The 13625-nt window shown below is 38.6% G+C and overlaps 2 protein-coding genes and 1 pseudogene across 2 annotated transcripts in view; 1 reads left to right on the top strand and 2 right to left on the bottom strand.

The window, feature by feature from the left end:
* The first annotated feature begins 1003 nt into the window (after positions 1–1003).
* hes3 (hes family bHLH transcription factor 3) lies at positions 1004–2555 on the top strand. The gene is made up of 4 exons (XM_088330023.1): positions 1004–1100; positions 1173–1268; positions 1431–1515; positions 2137–2555. Exons 1-4 carry the CDS (start codon positions 1047–1049, stop codon positions 2553–2555), a joined length of 654 nt encoding a protein of 217 aa, XP_088186149.1. The 5' UTR covers positions 1004–1046.
* A 1591-nt stretch (positions 2556–4146) lies between these two features.
* The window catches only part of gpr153 (G protein-coupled receptor 153), a 64333-nt gene continuing 54854 nt past the window's right edge, over positions 4147–13625 (bottom strand). The window contains exon 6 of the mRNA XM_088332115.1: positions 4147–12729. Coding sequence (XP_088188241.1) covers positions 12040–12729 — 690 coding nt within the window. The 3' untranslated portion in view covers positions 4147–12039. The remainder of the gene's footprint in view (positions 12730–13625) is intronic.
* Positions 9019–9151, bottom strand: LOC148369887 (U2 spliceosomal RNA; annotated as a pseudogene).

Below are 13625 nucleotides of genomic sequence, written 5' to 3' on the forward strand. Positions count from 1 at the left end.
ATAAAAAAGGACCTCTCATCGTTGCAGGTGCGATAATTGGGTTGCAGATGCAACCATAAAATTGCTATATATGTGGCGACAAATCGAAAATTACCACGGTGCTGCCTTCGACTTTCTGGCGTGAAACTCACAAATAAAAGGCTGAATGGACGAGCGTGCAGAACAGAAACTGCGTCAAATTTGGTTCAACTTTGGGGATTTCACAGATTTTTTTTTTATGTATATAGTTGTTTTACCTCACACGATGCCTTTGCACGTTTGGAACGACGAAAAGTAAATGATCGCATTTTTCCCTATCGTATAAATTCACACACGAGTAAATAAAACAAAGAACACAAAAATAAATAAATTGGCTTGTATATTAACTTTTTGACATTAAAAAGTAATGGATTTCATCGCTCACTCTATTTTTACACGCAAAACACAATCTGTCTCTAGAATACTAAAGAGAAAACATGTGGAAGTTGAAAACCAAGTGGCAAAGTTTTACTAATTGGGACAGTTTATTTACACACAAAGACTTAGTCTCGTTTCAAAATAAAAGAGCAAAAATACTCTTTAGTCAAGATATTTTGTTATGGTTGCATCTTTAAAAGCGGTCGATCCTTACTTAGAAATCAATATACGTTTTTAGGGGAGAAAAGCCGTATTTTAACGCATAAATCAGTTGTGTTGGGCGAGCATATTTACTTGCCCTCCTATTTTTAAACCTTTTTTTCTAGTTTAGTTTATCTTAATTCAATTTAATTTTATTTTATTAACCTTAAATTTTCTTCCCACAATTTCCCACTTCAAATGGACGATCCAAAAACCTTCTTTGGGTCTATATTTTGAGATAAGGAAAAACATCATTTGTGGTGAGATGCCAGAGCTTGGGTATTTGAGGGGTTTTGGGTGGCGGGCGGGGGTTTTCAGGAGGGGGGGGGGGGGTCCTCTGTCTTCATTGAGATGTTAATTGGGTATGTCTATATAAACCCGATCTTGGTCCACGTTGTCTTTTTTGGGGCTGCGGAGAGGGAGATCAATTGGTTTCAAGAGCGTACAGAATGGTGGCCACTACAGACTGCGAGGACAAGACCAACATTATCAATGTAAATAAGGTAGGTTGAGAAATGGTGATCATGAAACCTCGAGTGAAATGAAAGGATGCATTTTGGAACGTGCTCGTCCAGGTTTCCAAGCCACTGATGGAGAAGAAACGAAGGGCTCGAATCAACAAATGTTTAGAGCAGTTAAAATGTCTTCTGGAGAACCACTACAGCAGCACCGTAAGTGTCCATTTAAACTTCAATTAATATCAAAACAGGTTTTACAAAACAGGAAGATAACAAGAACACAAAAACAATAACACGCCTTCATAAGCGATCACACATCGCAAGAGCTAATTCTTATTCGGAATGTTTGGGTTTTCATTGAGTGTTGTTTTGTAGATCCGGAAACGCAAATTGGAGAAGGCTGATATCTTGGAACTCACTGTCAGACACTTGAAGCATCTTCAGAAAGCTCACTCTCTAAGTAGGAATATTTTGCCCTTCTTTTTTGTTTTTATCATTTTGATTGTTTTCTCATTTCGTCATCATTTTTTTAAACTAATTTTCGTTTGTATTTGTTTTTTTATTTTTTCTTATCACTGTTTTCTTCTTCTTTTCATTTATTATTCTTTGTTGTTTTCTTCTATTTTCTTTCTTTCTTTCCTTCTTTCCTTCTTTCCTTCTTTCCTTCTTTCCTTCTTTCCTTCTCTCCTTCTTTCCTTCTTTCCTTCTTTCTTTCTTTCTTTCTTTCTTTAAACACTTTCAACTCTACCTTGTCCTCTATTTCATTCTTTTTTTTTTCTTTTTTATGTACTTGTTTTTTTCTTTTTTTGTTTTTCATTTTCCTTTTGCTTTTCTTACTTTAATGATTTAACTTTGTGCTTTTCACTTCCTACCTTCCTTCTTTCCTTCCTTCCTTCCTTCCTTCCTTCCTTCCTTCCTTCCTTCCTTCCTTCCTTCCTTCCTTCCTTCCTTCCTTCCTTCCTTCCTTCCTTCCTTCCTTCCTTCCTTCCTTCCTTCCCCCTCATTTTCTTATAACTGCTATTATTATTTAATCCATTTATGTGTTGTAGTATAAGTAATCCTTATTGTGGCTATTCTGCAGTTGCTTCCACGCGTGGGGATCTTTCCGATTACCAGAGAGGTTTCCACACCTGCCTGGCCAACTTCCAGCACTATCTTCTACCGGCCGACGCAGTGACTGAACAAGATCGCTCGAAGATGGTGCAGATGTCCCGCAAACTGGCGGATGTTTCCAGGACCACGGACAGCGCCCCATTACGTTCAGATACGCAAGAAAATGTGCAGAGACGACAGAGCCCGAATGTAATCTCTAAGAAGATCCAAGGCACCTTACACGATTCTAACCCCAGTGAAAAAGCGCAAAGTTCTGTGCAGGAGGGCTTTGCACAGTGGGGGCTTAACACTGCCCCCACGATAGACGTGCAGGAAAAACAATCTTTGAAGAAATTGCAGTCCCAAAGTGTTGGCAGCAGTCATCACAAGATGTGGAGACCTTGGTAGACACGCTGGACGTAGACCATAGTCTTGAACGTACTTTATTGTTGGTTATGTGTGTTTGTAGGTTTTATTTTTTGAATAAATGTGATATTACTAAGTTTCTCTCTTTTATTTGAAAGACCTGCACTGAATGTTTTACTTTTTTACTCTCTGCCTCCAAGTCCTGGCTTAAATCATCATTGCAGCCTCAGTCAGTTTGTGTTCATGATGCGCCTCTAATTCGCGCATTTCTTAAACTCGCTCAAATAAGCTCTTCTTTATTTTTATCTTTCTTGGGCTTCAGTTAAGGGTTTGGTCACAACTTGAATATGACGTTTTCTTAATTTCCCCATTTTTACTCTACGCCAACCAACAAAATCCCTTGTGATGACGATGACATCACTCTTCAGCACTCCCCCATTCCTGGAACCTAATGTACTCTGTCCCGAACAGCTCTGCTGAAAATAAGATAAGTGTAGTATGGCACAATGAAAATTAAAGACTAAGGGCTTTTTGAACTCAGTTGGCCGTTGTTAATGGCATAGTTAATAGAGAAAATATTCCACTTTCAACTTTTTATTGAGACTTCAAACGCCGCACTCTACCTTTAATTCTTGCAAAATGCTATACCCTTAAATGTCTGATATATACTTTTATCAATATATAAGCTACAGTATCACATATACAATTATGTTTAAATTACATTCATTTGCATTGCTCATTTTTAATGAAAACAATATTCAATGAAAAGTATATGAAAACATACTTAAAGATACTTTTTTTGGGAAAAGTATTTAATGCTGGATAACAAACATGGTTTCATCTATTTCAGTGCATTTTCTTATACACTAATTATCTTCTCATGAGGAAGTAAAGGGGTATTTTTAGTTACATCATGCAGTTTCAGGTCAAACTGCAAATAATAATAAAATAAATCAAACAAAGTAAAAATTGTGCACGTTTGTAGATTTTAAGTATTAGCTTCTTATTTTACCAAAACAAAAACATTAGAAGGTAGTAATAAAATATTCCACTGGCAAACTATTCTTTCTTTCATTTTCAGTATTATTTTTTATAATTTATTGGAAAATTACAGGTCAAATACATTAAAAATGGGAAAAAAAGGTTGAAAATATAGTAAAACCCGAAATTACAGCAATGTTTTTAAACCAAATTTAAAAACCTGTATTACCTCATGACCCATGGTGACTACAAATAATAATAACATTTTTATTCTTTCAATTTAAAAAAGTAAGCTTAAAAAGATTATAGTAGTACTGAATATTATTATTAAACATTTCCAGTGTTTCTTTTTTTTAATGAAAAATTGTGCATCGTCTCAAAGAGTTTGAAAAACAGTTATGGTCAAAGTATTAATTCTGTCCTGTTAAAAATACAGATCTCAACAGGCCCATACATAAATATCACCTTGAGAATTGTTTTCACTACACCTTAAGTAAAAACCCTATATTAAATCCAAACATGGCCTCAAATATTAAACTCATTACGTTGTTGCAAACTGTCGATTGGACTCTTAAGTTGTTCCGAAACCCTGACTTGCATTGTAACTTGAAAAGAGTTAACGTCGAAGAGATGCAAGTAAAAAACACACTCGTGTATCCTTGTGAATTTAATCAGTCAAGACCTTTTATAAACCACGTCGTCATCTAAGAACTCATAACAACGAAACGTCATTCATTGACTTGTAAATCTGCCAGTATGTTACAAAATAAGATATTCAGTTTGCAAATACAATACAAGGTTCTCTGAAAGGGATGTGATTGATGATGCAATAACAAATGTGTTGGAATACAGAAGACGATTGTAAAAAAATATGTGTTAGGTGGACAAACATGCAACTACTGGGGTACTCTTGATAGTTGTGTCCTCATTTGATGATGTTGTGCAATCGTTTTGCAATGTCGGTATCAAAACTGCTCGGGTTGCCAGTGGTTGTTGGCCGATAATAACGGAAGTGTCTTTACGGTGTGCCTTGTGGGGCTTATTATTTGACCCTCGGGTTTTTTAGGGTCTCCAGTGAACCATTTTCAAAGTTAAAAAAAGAGATAACCGATGTGTCTTAGGGGCCATGAAATCAGAACACTAATTGAATATATGGTTGTGGATACACATGATGTTTGTTAAGATGTATTATTGACCCATACTCCTTTTTTTGGTGGTCAGGACTGAGTTAGATCACAGTGTCAAAATTCACCCGCTAACAATGGTTAGTCGTGCCAAATCCTTATACAACACGAGCTAATATCTTATCAGACGCAAATCGTAAACATGTTTAAGAAGACATATTTAAGTAGTTGAATAAGGACTTTCAACTGATTTACAATTTAAAATTAGTCTTCTCTACCTGGAAACAAATCCTAAAAAAAGGAAATTCAACACATGGAAAAAAAGTTGTTAAAATTAATTGAAATGAATTAGTCTTGTGTGTTAAAGGCTACAATACTTAACATGTATACAAATTGTTGTTACAAAAAACAAACAAAAAATAGATAGCTCAAGGGGCACGTGTTGTGAAAAACTTTTTTTCTTCTTTTTTTTTACCAGAGATGTGAACAAATACTCCTAGCGGATAAAATATTTCTCCAAAAATATAGTCGAATTCCCAAACTTATTGTATGAATAAAAAAAATAGAGGCATTACATCGAAAAGTTAGTGTTTTCATATTAATCCGACCTAAAGTGTCACATGTGTGTGTAACAGGATATGTAGTTCGTCCAATCAGGGTTTCCCTAGTGTCACATCGTAAAAAATATGGGGGCCCTGAAAGAGAATTTGCATCCTGAGCAGTTTATGAACCGACGCTGGCCCATTTTTGTCTGTTTTTTTTTAATTAATTCGGACTTGAAAGATGGCTTGAGATTTGTCACAAAATAGTTCAAGGCCCTTGCCCTTAAAAAAAGGAAGTCCAACATTTTCATTTACTTTCCGACAACTTTGTTTGAAACACGGTTTATAAACAAGTTGTACATTATGACCAAACTAAATGGGGAATGTTGTCTGTTTGGTCTTATAAGCAGGAAATAATAGGTCAGAAAACAAACACTGCTTTACAAAAATACAAGAAAACAAACGACCTTTAATGAAAACCCTCAAGCCCATTGATGTACTGAATATTGTCAGCGTTAAAGGTAAACAATGTGAAAAAAATGGAGAAAAATATAAACAACAGCTAAAAGATGATTGTCACCAGATGTACAATGTGGACATCGATACTTAAACATTCTTTATTTTCTTTATAGCTATAGACCATCCAAATATAGCCTGCTTGTTAGATTTATTATTTAAAAGTGACAAATGTTTCATTACATTTGATCTTTTAAGGGATAGTGTATATTATTTGACCACTAGATGTCACTGTAAGGTTTAGTGCAACCAAAAAGCGCAAGGAAGAAGACAAACTACAGAGACTTAATGTGACCATAACACATTTAACCGTGTTTATTTTTTTTATGTTCATGTTATGTAAAATAAATTCTCGATTGACAACCCACGTGTCATCAAAATATAATAGTCCAGTTAGTTACTTTTGTGTTTTATTCAAATCAATGGAGTTGTTTTTAATTAATACATAGCGTCCCTTTAAGACCTCCTTACACTGTCATTATGGACTCCAATTCCACTGCTTCCTGAATTCAATACAACTCCTTAGTTTTCTGTTTTTAATGACTAGGCACAGTAAACAAAGCTGGTGCAGTAGTGATACTCTTCAGTGAATCCCAATTTATTTCTTATATGTGTAATTTATAAATTCTATTTCCAATTTTTATTTATTGGTGGTCTCCAACTGAAGGCCGAGATTCGGGCCTTTATGTAATTTTTTCCATGATCCGCGTAAACTTTCTTCTTCAAAGCAAAATTATTATTGTTGGATTGACAAAACGTAATTGCCTGTGAGTGTTGTTTTGATCTTTAAACACTTTTCAGAGTGTTGCTTGTGTACACTAAACTGGTGTTGCTCCAATACTCTATTCCAAGGGTGGTCAAACTACAACTTATAGCCTTTTTTAGTTTGGTGAAATTGTAAAAATGTATAATGATTATATATAGAACTTACTTTCTGGCCCAAATTCAGATTTTTTTCACTTCCAATAGAAAGTTGCACTATCAGCAAATGACCCCAAGTTGGTCAACCAAACGTCTTGCAGATATCAAAACAAACAGCATTTCTGCAGACTCCGAATTTGAATGAGAAAACCTTTCTCTTGTGACAAAAATTTAATCTTTAAATTCGTAAAAATTACTTGAGTATAATGGTAAAAAAGGAACGCTTGTTTTGGTGCCACTCTTGTCTGTCATGATGTGCCAATTGCTCTCACCTGCGTTCACGCGTTTAGCCCCAGCTGCCACTTATTCCCTAATTAGTCCTCTTTCTATTTAAACACAACATTCTCGTTCACTCCTGGTCAGTCCGTCAGCAAACCTCCACACATGCAAGGCTAGCATTTTTTACTCTGGCTCCCACCTGTCCCGTCCTGTCCCGTATCCTGCTCGTCTGTCCCTGGCTTTTCGATCGTCTCCAGTCACCCGACTTGCTTCCGATCTCCGACAATGCTCCGTTCTTCCGTCCCGGCTACCCGACTTGCTTCCGATCTCCGACCACGCTTCCTTCGCGAGGGCTTCTTACTCCTCCTGCCCAGCGAGCACTGGATCGCTGTTGTTTTTTCCACTCGCCCTGACTTCCCCGATCCCTCAATAAAGCATTGTGTTAAACGTTACACATTTGAGTCCATTGCTCGAACCGGTCGTGACATTGTCCCCAGTCTCCCTTGATGTTGGACGCCTGCCTCATTGGGAAAAAAAAAGTGTAAAAAGCATTTTCATATCCCTCATATATTTTGTTTTTAGTTTGTATTTATTTCATTCATAAATATGTTCATTGAATATCACAGGAAAAAAAAATTAGATTTTTAAGTTTTCCACCTCATGTGAAAGTAAAATGTAGTGCTAAAAAAAAACCGTATAATCAATTACTTTGATTCTCGGTGTTTCAAAACCAATTCGATATTAATCAATTTATAAATAAATATAAACTGAAATACTACATTTATATGTAGATTTATGCAAGGATATCTGATGAAAAATGCATGAGGAAGAATAGATTTAAGGTCTTTTTTTTCATGTCTTGCCAAGGTTTTTGGTATAATTTCATAGAGAAAGATCAATCATGTTTTTTTCTCTGTAGTTGGGCCCCGGGGCTATTTTTTTTTGGCCCACTGCAGGCCATGACTCAGAAAGTTTGCCCACCCCTGATCTATTTTTCTTGAATATCTATTCAGTAATCTGTACCACAAATGAACAACGAAGACACATGGTGTGGATTCTTAAATTGTTTCTCGTGTTGAGCTAACGCTGGATGTAAAAAGATTTATCATTAAGAGCGTTATAATCAATGATAAAATGGGCTGAAGATAACTTAATAGGAGTCTAACTTTTACATGCGCTAGCCAGGATTGGCATTAAATGAGAATCTTATCTCATTTAATTCAAAGCTAGAACAAACAGCATGTTGGTGTTAACAAAGTAAGAACTCTGTATGTAAGTCATCACTGCTCAACTTGCCGACATCTTTTCCCATTTGGACCCACTGTGAACCATAACATAAATTCAAAGCGAAAATACAAAATAAACAGTGATATTTATGCTCCAAATACCAGAACTTGACATAATAACCAGACAAACAAAAGAAAGCATGAATACAATGAAGCAATATAACACACTTTGATCCTCCAATATACGCCAAAGTAACTCACCATGTCATATCAGCAGACGTGCCAATACAAAATATGATATACACATGTTTGCCATTGCCCTAAAACACATTAAGAGAAGGACACTTATGTTTGACCTTTGCACTGTTGCAAAACGGAACACAAAGTGGAAAAGGTCATTTCGGTATAAAGAAGATCGACCAAAGTGCTCCTAAAGATGAAAAAAGCACAGAAATGAACTCATATTTACTACAAATTCCAGTAAACGCTAAAACCAAATCCCGCCCCCAACAAAAAGAAAATGTAATGAATACACATTGGAAATATGACGAGTGTTCAGAAAGTCACTGTGGTGGTTTTAAAGCCAACATAATGATTAGCAATGGTCGTTTTGGGGTCAGTTTTAGTCCAAGCTTGAGCCAGCAGATCGCACGGAAGAATCCCAAGAGCTGCTGCTAGCCGGCATTTTTATTTGTATTGAAGTCCTTTTGACATTCCTGATCCCGCACAAGTTTGATCGAGTGGGTAACATTAGTATTTTTTGGTTGCGGGTGTCGGTTCAAATCCCGTTTAGTAATTCATTTGTGGGGGGGGGGGTTTGGGGTTTTTAAGGGTTATTGTTCTATCTTCGTTATTCATTATCCATTATCCGTTATCGGTCAGTTCATTATACGCTACAAAGCCTAGGAGCCGGGACACTTACTCTCAGCCAAAAGGCTAAGCTAAGGTCCTAGCCCTAAAGCCTTGTTGCGATCATTGCGAATACACCGTTCCCGGAGGTACTGCAATACCGGGCCGATGCGTGGAGTGGACAGAGCAAGCTCTTATTCCATCTCCGGAATGCAAAAATCAAAAGGCCAAGCTAAGGACCTAGTGTAACATGGAGGTGTCATCATAATTCTCAGAACGGCTCAGAATCCTAACCGCACTGCAAAGTTGCCAGTATTGGATTAACATGAGCCAGTGTTTATATGTTTCACCTCGCAAGATTACTAGTTTTACGACCTTTTTTTCAACTGGTGGTGTTAAAAGTCCCTCTCTACAGTGTATTGTCTTTTCTGTGTAAATCAAACACAAAGGGCAGGAAATTACTTCTTCGAAGGTTTTTCCTTTTTTACTGGTGTGTGGACAAATAACGACATTTTTTTAAAGTGGTATTTTCTTTTGTTGTGTACAATGCCACGGTTGCCATGGCGCCCAATTGGCCCGCCCAAGTGGCACCAGATGCGGCTCGTTAACAGATTGGCTTCCCTTCTATTTACGCTCAGTGCTCTCACTCACCCTTTGTCAATCCATCTACGAACCTCTCCACTCGCAAGATGTGGGTTTTGACTCTGTCCGGTTTCCTGCTGGTTTCCTGTTCCTGTCTATTTTGTCGTGTTTAATATCGATCTTCAGTTTCGTTCCCGTCTAATTTGTCCTGTTTAATTTCGATATCCGATTTTGATATCAATCCTGTCCGTCCCGTCCTGTCCGGTATCGACCCCATCAGTCCGATATTTGCCCGTGCAATTGGTATCGATCTCGTTGGCCGCTGGCTTCCTGTCATTCTACGCCACACTGCTGCCCTACGTCTGCCCTACGTCTTCTGCCCAAAAATCGCCGAATCACTGGCGTTTGGGTTAACGTGCATGACTGCCCCATTTCCCGTAAAATAAAAGCTTGTGTGAGAAATGTCACGCATTTGGGTTCTCCTCCTGTTCCAATTCATGACATACACCGAAGAAGCGTGTTGAAAGGCAATTTCGAATTAAAACAATTTATGGTGTGCACAGCAAAGTTATAGAGGTATAATTAACACTAAAATGTGTTAATAGTGTCCAGAACCATCCATGTTAATTCAAGCTTTGATTTTCTTTTTAATAAACGGAATATATCAGAGATCAAGGGGCCACATCCGGTCACAGGGATGATAGTTTGAGAACACCGGTCTTCACATGACACTTTTGTGTTAGTGCAGCCCAAATGTCTTAATTTCTTTTAATAGGAATAGGAATATAAATTGTCATTGGAACATCTGTGATTCACAAAGAAATTAAAAAGTGACATTATGAAGATAAAATACCACATTTATTTGTAATGTTTTTTTTTTTTACTTCAATCTTATCTGGTGTAGAAAATGTCTGAAAAGATATTTAAGAACAGTGGAAGTCATTTATCAAATCTTTTTTGGAGGAAAACGTGGTTTGGCCAGCCCTCACGCCTCATGCCTAGTTCCAACAGACCCTAAGTAAGTTGAGTCTGAGACACCATGAGCAGATTTCAAATACTATCTAGCATCGCTGCAACACCAGTCTAAAATGGTAACAAAACTGTAACATTTACATTACAACCTGTTAATAATTTTGTGTTTGCGTATATAAAATATCATTCAAAAGTTTGGGATCAGTTAGAAACGTCCTTATTTTTGAAGGAAAAACTGTTTTTTCAGTAAAACTAAACGTGAATTTAATAAGAAATACACCCTGTTGATTGGCAACGTGGTAAATGAGTAATTTTAGCAGCATATGTTTTTAATGCAACATCTGCATCGGTGTATAAAGGCCCATTTCCAGCAAGCAGCACTCCAGTGTTCTAATAGTACATTGTGTTTGCTGATTGTGTTTCAAAGCTAATGGATGATCAGAAAACCCCTGTGCATTGTTAGCAAAGCTGTTAATTGGTTAGCTGGTTAGAGAAGCTATACACCTGACCGTCCTTTGAGCTAGTTGAGTACCGAGAGTATCACATTTGTGGGTGCGATTAAACTTTCAGAATGGCCAGAAAAAGAAAACTTTCATGTCAAACTTGACAGTCTAATCTTATTCGGAGAAATGAAGGCTATTTCATGCAAGAAATTGGCGAGGAAATGAAGATTTCCTCCAATCATTTGTACTAATCCCTTCAGAGAACAGTACAAAAAGGCTCTAACCTGATAAGAAAGAGAAGTGAGAGGCACAACCTAACAAAAAGTACATCAGAGTCACTAGTTTGAGAATAGACAATTTACGGGTCCTAGAATCTTGGTTAAATAGTACCCGCAAAACACCAGTGTCAACATCCAAAGCAAAGATGCTGGCCTTCAATTGGCAAAGTCAACCCTATAACTGAGACTGGCCAACAAAAGGAAGAGATTCGTATGGGCAAAAGAACAGACTTTTAACAACTCATTCGATAAATAAATGTGTGACTTTTTAATGGAAGACACAAAATAGTCAGGACGACCCCAAACCTTTTAACAGTGGGGTATATTTATACTGGCTGGTGTCCCCTGCCCACTGCCTGAAGATAGCTGGGATGGGCTACAGCACCCCCACGACCCTACTGAGGATAAGCGGTGCAGATAATGGATGGATGGATGGATGGATTTTTAGTGTTAAGCTAAGAACAGCAATTATTCCAGTCTTTTTGCAACACTTTTTAAATTGCTGGATCAAAAGTGACTCAAAATGTGTTAAATATTTATACCAGTGCAACATGCACAGTTTCTATCAAGCAGTTTATTAGAGTCATGTTCACAAAATCATAGTAAGTGCCCCGCGACTTTCTGAACACCCAGCATGTAAACTTTATTTTTCCCCTGAAAGGAAGAAATCGAAGGTTCTGTTTATTTTTTTATATTTTAAACTCTTTTGTGTAATGTTCAAACATGCAGCCGGTCACATTGACCAATGAAGATTTTTTTGGTAAACAGGCCAAAACGGGAAAGATTAACATTGTCTGGGAATGTCAAAAAAGAAAGGTTAGGCTCAAGAGGGAAAGAAATACCCTCGCATTTCGAGGGAGGGGTGTTGTCATTTCAGGGAGCCGAGCCGACAGAATCCGAACGGAAGGTCATATATCTTGAAGAAGAAACGGAACGTGGCGTGATCACAAAACAGTTCCTTCCCCCTTTCATTTCCAGGTCAGCCGGCGAACCTCCCCCGGTGGAGGAACCGGCCTCCCTTCCGTGGAACGAGCTCCTGGCGCCGCTTTTGTGTTCCGAAAGACGGCCGAGAGCTTGAGGCTCGCGTTCGAAGTCCGTGAGCGCAAAATGAGGCAGGGCGCCTCGCTCTTGGGTGCCGTGCAGGAGGGCGAGGGTGCAGGACGCCCGCCTGGGGCTCCTCCTGGGGCTCGGCAGAGGCGTCTCGTCAATAAAGCTGATGACCTCGTCGCGGCTGAAGCAGCGGGGGTCGTCCTCGCTGTAGTGGTAAGCGTGAGGCGAGCGCTTGAGGGAGTAGGTGTCCTCAGAGCGCCGCCGTTTGCGGTGGTGGTGTCGGTGAGGAGAAGGAGGACGATGATGATGATGGAGGAGGAGGAGGAGGTGGTTCTCCTCGTGGTAGGAGGCCAGGCTGTTCCGTCGCCTCTCTCGGCGCGGCAAGGTGGAGCTGTAGCGGCCACTCGTGATCATATCCTCGCTGGAGCCCCACCTGGGGAGGAAGGAGGGGGGGATCCGCTCGATGGTCCACATGTCGGTTTCGTCGTGGGAGTATCTTCTTGTAGGGGGCACCTGCAGGAAAAACAGTGTGAAAAGAGACGGCGGTATTAGTATTTCGCTTGAAAATTCTCACTATCCAACTTAATTTCAATTTGCTACTGACAACAAGACGGTGTCTTTGTAACTTTAAAGCAGGGGGTCTCAGACCCACAGCCCGTCAGCCACCTGCGGTTTGCTTACCACAGTTTAAGGCCCCCATCTTAAAAAGAAAGTTTGACGTCAGTGCGGCCCTTGCGAGTTTGATATGGACGTGCTAATCAGTTGGGCAAGGCTTAAATTGGGTAAAAAAACAACCTAACTCCGTGGAGTGCAAGTTCTGTCTGAAGTGGGTTTTAAACGCGGTATTTGAAAGTCATTGTACTTGGCTGGCCGTTCCGATTGAAAGCACGTGACGGAAATGAACAGAGACAGAGATAGACAGAAAGAGAGGGCGAGAGAGAGAGCGACAGAAAGAGAGAAACAAAAACAGTGACGGACACACAAAGACAGAAACAGAGGGAAAGTCATAGAGAGATGGAAATAGATATAGAGAAAGAGACAGCAAGAGACAGGAAGAGAGATAAAGCCACAAAGACAGGGATTGAGAGAGAGAGAGAGAGAGAGAGAGAGAGAGAGAGAGAGAGAGAGAGAGAGAGAGAGAGAGAGAGAGAGAGAGAGAGAGAGAGAGAAAAAATAGTCAATAGTGAAATAGACCCTGAGAGAAAGAGCATGACATGGAAAAAAATGTAAAAGACAAACATACACAAAATTAGGAGAGACAGAGAGAGAGAGTGAACAAGTTAGAGATGAATTCATTTAACATACAATATCTGGTTTCCTACGATATTAGTTTTATTATTTTATTTATAAATAATTAATCTATTTTTTTTAATTAAATACAAACAAAATATTTGTTTATCTTTAGATGT

This window comes from Urocampus carinirostris, chromosome 3, assembly GCF_059441175.1.
Source record: "Urocampus carinirostris isolate Australia breed hairy pipefish chromosome 3, RoL_Ucar_1.0, whole genome shotgun sequence".
In the NCBI taxonomy this organism is placed as follows: domain Eukaryota; kingdom Metazoa; phylum Chordata; class Actinopteri; order Syngnathiformes; family Syngnathidae; genus Urocampus; species Urocampus carinirostris.